At 35.7% G+C, this 8,211-nt stretch overlaps 1 protein-coding gene across 2 annotated transcripts in view; it reads right to left on the bottom strand.

Moving 5' to 3' along the window:
- The window catches only part of LOC140163084 (WD repeat-containing protein 11-like), a gene marked incomplete at its 5' end in the record, with an annotated part of 58,952 nt that extends 50,979 nt beyond the window's left edge, over window positions 1-7,973 (bottom strand). For both annotated transcript variants that reach the window (XM_072186456.1, XM_072186455.1), the window contains 3 exon segments: window positions 2,742-2,915; window positions 6,246-6,441; window positions 7,904-7,973. In XM_072186456.1, coding sequence (XP_072042557.1) covers window positions 2,742-2,915; window positions 6,246-6,441; window positions 7,904-7,973 — 440 coding nt within the window.
- Between the last annotated feature and the right edge of the window lie 238 nt (window positions 7,974-8,211).

The following is an 8,211-nucleotide window of genomic DNA, read 5'->3' on the forward strand; positions in this document are numbered from 1 at the left end:
AGAATGGACCTAATTCTAGTTTTATTATTGTAGGTGTACATGTAAGGTTGTCAAAAATATTGGTTCCATTTAACATGTTTAACATTGGTTCCATTTTTCCTGCCGTGTGTTTTTAGGGGCTTTTTTTAATGCGAATTGCAGGCTCCATTTAAAGCATTATGCCAATAAATTGTGACGTTGAGGATTGCTATATATACAATAAAAAAGCCTTGTACATGTATACAAATACAATAATAAACCAAACATAGGCGAGCACTCAGGACAGAATGGAAATTAGAATGGTGATTGGACGTCCATGCAGTGCACAGAACGTATGTACAATAATTATTTCCGTTGGAATTTTCAACAGGATTTCCAACCCATTGTAGTACTACACAGACTGTGTACTTACACAGACCTCATATTTTACAATTCGAAACACCACAACCAATTTCCAATGATTTTGAGAGTCGGTTTGCTATTTAATGTTATTATGAACTATGCATGATGGGCCTATTTGCTATCAAATAGACCTCAAATTAACCCTTCGCCAAGCCACTGAGTGCCGGGGCATGTGCCGAGGTCACCTTGCCGCGGCTAGCACTGGGTAGTAACAATGCATGCATAGCGCATAAATTCATGTGTGTGCTTCCGATGACTCGAGCAAGAATAAGCCAAGAAGGTCGTTGCTTTGTTTTGACATGTTTGACATTCGGTAAAATGATATTAAACTTGGCCTATAATCCTGCTATTTAAATGCAGCTATGCTTGTTTCGTAAAAAGTTTGATATTGCCTATAAATCTTCCATTCTTCCATTCTTCCAGATACAGACTGACCGCAGGCCGTTACGCTCCTCCTCTGCACCACTATTATTCGAACCCAGAACTCACCACCGAACATTTGCAGACCGTGCTTTTACATGCTATGCACCTCGTCAATGGAACCGGCTACCGAAACATATCAGAAATGCAAACTCTCTTCTCATTTTCAAAAGACTCTTGAAATGCCATTTGTTTAATGTTGCCTATGGACTGTAATTTTGGTTTAAGTGTATATCAGCGCCTTAGTACAATTGTTTGGTTTTAGGCGCTATATAAATTTCAGTTGTATTGTATTGTATTGTAAAAACATGTAATTTATTTTAGCCGGGAATTTAGCCTACCTGTGCTCACGAGAAAAATAATGCGCGAGCATGCAGATATGGTTGAATTCCCGTCACTGGCCGGATTGATCTAGGCGGCTAGGCCTAAGCCTACCTCTGTATCACGCTCACATTTGTTTTGAATTAAGTCATGCTTTGTTGTGATAATTACTACAAAATATTTGATAAAATATAATATTAAAAATACTTCCAAAACTTGGCGAAGACTGCGTTGGATATGGACATGATGCATAAATGCCTAGTAATAAACAGCTTTGAAGGCACGATAGTTTAATCAGCCTTGGCGAAAAGCTGGAGCGAAAAAACTGGATATACCGCTCAAGTTTTGGTTTATTTTGTTCAATATCTCAGAATTTATAAAGAGGAATTTTGGAAATGATACCATACCAGACAACATCACATGATGATGTTATCTTAAAACGCGAAGATATACTTACTGTTAAATGTTAAAAATTGCGAATTTCCCTTGGCAATGACCATATGGACAAAAATTATAATTTATTCATGACATTCAACCAGGCCTTCAACTCCCGTATTTCTTTAAAAACGCAATGATAGGACTTAAAATTCAAGAATTGTAATCATGTATAATATCTGTATTGTGATTCTGTGATTTTGTGACATGTTTTAAGAGATATTTGGGTTCAAAGCAGGAACATCCCCGAAACATTTGTGTGTGTACCACCGCGGCGTGTCGCGATAGGGAGTACCCATTGTGACGTCATTGGGTCATTGCACTGACATGTAACCAGAAAAAGTTTTCCGCAAATGAACTGCGTGCTGATTCCAAAGACCCCAAAAGCTAGTTTTGATTTTCACATTTTTGCACCTTCCCGATGAGCTTTTTCAAAAATTCAAAAAGGAATATTATCCTTGATATTTGAACTTTAATATTTTCAACAAAAATAATATAAACTTATTTGCTCCATATGAGCCCTTTAATGCACAAGATACACTTATTTTGAATCTTTAGTCAAGGTTTAGCGGGGAACTCTTTTATTTTGCCCATTTTCCCCCAACATAAGGTTTAATTCTAGGGATAATCATACAAAATGCCACCCCTTGGTACCTCTTAAGGCAACGCATAGCACACCTTTACCCAACCACCTTAAAGCCATATTATAACATTTCTTTAAAAATAGACTAGTATTCATTTTCAATAAAATATTAGCATTTACTGTCAGATATGTCCCCTTTTAATTTTGAGCCGAACAAGTGAGGTAAAGCAAAGAAAATAGGAATTTACAACTAGCGCCAATGCATGTTACTTCGGCGTTTGTAATATGGTACGACCCTCCGGCGTGTGTGTGTTTGTCCCGCACGCAGTGTACTTAATAGTGTGTTGACATCGCATACGCGTTCAACTAATATTTCTATCGTAATAATAAAACGCTGATTCCGGCGGTTTATTCAAAATCTCGGATTTTGACTAAACTACAGCACCTAAAGTCTTGATTTTTGCAGAGAATCTTTGTTTACTAAAGTACATTACAATCGTGTAAAAACCTGAATTTAAAATTTTTTTGAGGGCGTTCTCCTCAGCAAATGTTATAATATGGCTTTAAGTGTTGTTTGCTTTCAAAGCATGAAGTTACTTACATGTTAAATTGGCTGGATCAAAGGGATCAAACGCCATACTCTGTATGTTATCAGTGAATGTCTTCTTCCACAGCTTAGTACCAGTATCTGCATTCCATAATACTAGTGAGTATGGTGGGTGTAGTGCCACCAATAGGTCATGAGAGGCATCCTGAGTAGCTAACCACTCCAAATCTATACGCAAAAATAACAATACACAGCAACTCCAGTTGAAATCCATGTAGAGGGTGTCAAATGGTGGCACCCAATTCATGTTCAACCGCATTTGAAATTCACACTCACTCCCTGTATGGAAGATTAATGTCATGTCTTCTATAAGCATATGGATTTCAGCTGAAATATGCCAATGTGACACAATATATCAACTTTGGTAAATGATGTCAGCGTCAGCATATTATTTGGATATCAAGTGTACTGTATAAAATGCAGAAACCCCCATATACGAGGGTCTTTGACCCCTTATATTGAATATTTAGTGTAATGTCTTGATTATGAAGAATGTACCTTTGTCTTTCAAACCACATTCAGGTATGTATAAATTATACCATATACCATTATCCCCAATAGACTAGGGACAAATCATGCAAAAAGGTGGGCCATTTAAATTATAGCAAAGGCACATGTTTATAACGTTCAAAAACAGTAATAGTACACGGTGCATTTGTCTAGTTTTGGGCAGGAGTAAACACTAGGTCCTGAGTCGGCTTTTGGTCAAATATGAGACTTGCCATTATACTTTTTTTTACAAATATTTTTCTAGGGAGAATCCCGTTTTAATGTTTGGGGGTTAGTGAACAGAACTGGCAACAACAAAAATCCATGTTTGCTATTGTTGGCAATATCAAAATGTTTAGAGAAAAAAAGCCTCATTTTTGTCAAAATTAACACACATCGTAAATAAACTAAAACCTTAAGGGGGTACTACACCCATTGATTTTTTTTTTGCATTTTGCATTTTGAAGAAATTACAAAAAAAATTGGACAAAGTGGTATGCAAAATGAAGGGCAAATCTTCTCGTTTTATTGGTGGTATCGGTATCAATGTAGCTTACATGCTTTTACAGATAGAAGCCAAAAGGAGGTACATCACTGATGATTTAAATTCACTTCATTTTGGAAAGCTTACTATCAACGGATTTCGTTAAAATTTTGGATATGTGTTGCTAACACATTAGGGAAATAAAGTTGATATGTAAAATGGGAATAAGTGGTTCCTGATTTCTTTTATGACTTCATGAACTTGGTGCTCCACAACTATCAAAAAGGAACTGGTTAAAATGCTTCTATTTTCAATGTTGAGCTATATTTTGCATTTTTAACTTGCGACATTATTGCACTGAAACTTAATTAAGCCATAGGTAACAGGTTACAACAACCATACTACAGCAATGATGAAAAAAATTGTATTTCTTGTCACCTATACAACCATATTGGGTAGTTTTCCGTAAGCTTAGGTTTTGTGATTTTGGTAACTATTTTATATTTATTTGTGAAATCCGTCTCAACTAGGCATTCTACATTGTACTCACCATTTACATCCCAAGGTATATTAGTATATCCACCATGCACTTCTCGATATATATCCAGTTAAAGACAGAATATCAAAATTATGCCTCATATGATATCACAGACTCTCACATGTGTATTCAAAATTGATGCTTAAATTTGACCTGAACCAATTGACCTATAACCTGACATACGGTGACCTAATAGCCTTTTCTTCTCCTAACAACTAATGACTATGCATCCATTGTATAAGTGTTTATTTAATTTATTCAGTGTTATATCATGGTAGGTATTTTGCATGCACCACTATAGATTTTCTATAGAGAGTATAACAAAGGATTTAATGTATTCTATTCATGTACCCTACTTGAACATTTTCAAAAGAATAAATTATGGTTTGTTATGAAACACAGATCTGAGTTACTAGGTTACAGTAAACAAAAAATATATAGGGCTAAAATGACTTACTAAAATTGTTGAAATTTACTTTATATGTAGATATATTTTATAAGTTCAGGACATGAGGTGATAAACATATATATGTACTTAATAAATTTGCAAGAAAAAAAAGAAGAGGGGTACTGATGAAAATCGGGGTATTATATCGCCTTAACAGCTCGACAAAGATGGTTTTATAAGCTGGAAGTTTGTGTTCTACTACTATTCCAAAAAGCAACACTCTCCATACTTTAATTCCTGATAAAATGTAAAAAGTACAACAATACCTCATTTCAGCATCTTATTTCTCTTAAGGGCTGGGGTATGAACGTTTGGACAGTATTTATTTTGGGACATTAGAGCACATCAGACATATCGAATTGCATTCTGAATACGAAGAATGTCATTCTGATATCAAATAATTTTGATTTTTGAAATTTGCAATGTAATACACATTTTATGGCAAATCATTAAAAATTTATATTTTTGATATTTAACAGTACTCGAAGTAAACTTTATAAATCTGATGATTTCTACCTAAAGTGTATGTAGGTGGGATGAAAGCCGACGATCAATTGAAAATTTTGACCTTTCGTATTGAAGATATGGATTTTTTTTCCAGAACACCAAAAAAATTAGGTCTTTTTGGGAAAAAATCCATATCTTCAATATGAAAGGTCAAAATTTTCAATTGATCATCGGCTTTTCCTCCCAGCTACATATACACTTTAAGACTATATCATTAAATTTATAAAATTTACTTCGACTGTTATATCTCCAAAATGTGAAAAATATCAAATTTTAATAATTTGTCATAAAATTTGTATTATATCGTGAATTTCATAAAATGAAAATTATTTGATATCAGAAAGACATTCTTCAGTATTCAGAATGCAATTCGATATGCCTAATGTCTCATGTCCCACAAAAATGCTGTCGAAACGCAAAACGCTCATTCCAGATCCCTTAATAAATTGGTAAATGAATTGGTGAATTCATCAGATTCTCAGAAATGAAAAGGGCTCCCCGATTTACCCAGAAATGCATTTAACTCAAAAGTCAAAATTATGATTTACACTGTTTTGCCATGAAGACCCAATAAGATAAACACATGGCATAGCTGTGTACTTACCATGAACTGGTTTTCCCCTGGAGGGGGTACTCACATGTAAATGTGGTATGGGTATGTGTGGCAGGGACCCTTTTTCAGGCTCTCCGGCAGTTCCTTGAGACCCACATTTGGATCATGTTCCAGTTCTTTGAGCCTTAAACTCTGACAATTGTAGCTCTTTTGGAATTTTTAGCTCCAATGCCTATAAATTGGCATAATTTTAGTTCAAAAGACCCACCAGAAATGTTGAAATTTCAGTTTATCAAGCCCTATTTTGACCCAAATCAGTTCTTAGTTCTCCCAAAGTTCGGCACTCTGCGCCGCACACCCCCTACCAAAATTTCAGTTGAGTGCCCACTCCCCCGGGGTTTGCCGCCATCACTGATAAAGCAGCCCTGTCTGTGGCTGCACTCACATCTCATACAACAAGATGCCAAATAAACACTTACCGAGAACTGGTTTGCCTCCATCACTGAAGCTAGCCCTGTCTGTGGCTGCACTCACATCCCATACAATGATCTGGCCATTGGTATCAGCTGAAGCTAATCTTAGACCATACGGTGCATCAATTGTGTGATGATAGTTTTCACGTGCCCATTTAGTCTTGATGACTGTTCCCTTGTGTTTCTCTAATGTCTGCAAAATCTATTGAAAAGTGAAGAGAAGGATAAACTTATAACAAATATTTAATATTCTGCTGGTGACACTATTAGCATGCAATTTTCAATGCAATTTTTAAATTGCATTGATCTTAAAAGATCCCATAGAATCATAGCAGGATTCTATTGTTGTAACTGCAATAGCTTACATGCAAATTTTATTTCATTACTGATTGTGTGATATTTGCACCATTTTCTTCTATCTCTTTAAGATAGCTGCTACATGTACAATCCTTGTTTTCATCCAACAGTTTTTTCCTTTCATATTCAGTTTTGCATGATATTTTCTTCATAGTCTTAGTAAACATGAATTTAGACACGGGCAGCTACATGTAATTAATGCAAATCACTAAGGGTAGTGATTTAAATTGATTTATAATCAATTTTTTGGATGATTAATTGATATTGATTGCTTTTAACAATCGCCCAAACCTATCAATGCTGAATTTTTCTGGGCCATATTCGTACAGGCAATTTTAATTTGTCAACTTCCCCCCAAAAAGCCCCCATTTTTGGCAGGTTGAAAGAATGGGGTGCAAGTATTTTTGGCACAGGTGTTTTGGGAATTAGCCTTTTCGATATTACGCCTGAACTAACGCCTGTCCTGCTCACTGTACCTGTGCATCACATGATTGCACTATTTAAAATTTAAAATTTTGGTTCACCAAAATCTGGCGTGTAAAGAGGTGGTTTTAGACTTTTTTTTGCTGAACCATGAAATGGTATCAGCCTATAACTGTCTATGTTACTAGGTTACTAGGTCCCTAGGTTACTAGGTCCCTAACTAACCTTTTGGTCTGAAATGGACATATCTCGAAATGCCACGAAGGTATGACCCCATGAGTGGTGTCATATGAAAGAGGAAAACATAAAGAATATAATAACAATATTTCCAAACGTCAGAGGTCATCCAGGGGTCACAGGGGTCAAAAAGGTCATTTTAACCGAAAATGCTCGATTAAGCTTAAATTTAAATGCAATGATCCTTATGACATTCTAAACATGTGTAAAACATTTTAAAATTTATTTAAGGTCATTAAGGGGTCATAAAGGGGTCAAAGGTCAAGTTTTTCAAAATGTTCCAATTGAGCTGAAATTTTAATGCAATGATCCTTATGACATTCTAAACATTTAAAAATATTTTAAAATTCATTTAAGGTCATTAAGGGGTCATAAAGGGGTCAAAGGTCAAGTTTTTCAAAATGCTCCAATTGAGCTGAAATTTATACGCACTCCGGGTGACAGTGGTATAGGCCTACCACAATATACTGCTGAAGCCACATGGTTCAGCTATGGTGCGGTTATCGCTCTAGTTTTGGTTACCGGTAATTGTTTTTGCATGTCGAAAGAGTAATTTTGGCAACCTATTGAAATAGCCTTGACATTATGGGACAGCCCTGTACTACATGTGATATTTGTCCGTCCGTCCGTCCTGCCTGCCATCTTACCTGTACAGCTCTTGTGTCTATGACAACCACTGAGGTATGACACCCATATGCAAGCAACGACTGCCATCCCCTACAAAATAAAACAAAACAAATATTTGCTATGTAATTATTCATGATCAAGGTCTTAGCCAGAAATTTATGAGTGCTGGGTGGCATTTCCAAAAGCAAACCAGTAAATTTGAAGTTTGGAGAATTAGAACTGCACATACGATTTTACCACAAGTTTGCTGCTGAAAATCTGTTTCTGGCATTGAACCTTTTTAGTGATGTAGACATAATTTATATGTGATGCGATCAAGCAAAATCAG

Source organism: Amphiura filiformis, chromosome 10 (assembly GCF_039555335.1).
Source record: "Amphiura filiformis chromosome 10, Afil_fr2py, whole genome shotgun sequence".
Lineage (NCBI taxonomy): Eukaryota > Metazoa > Echinodermata > Ophiuroidea > Amphilepidida > Amphiuridae > Amphiura > Amphiura filiformis.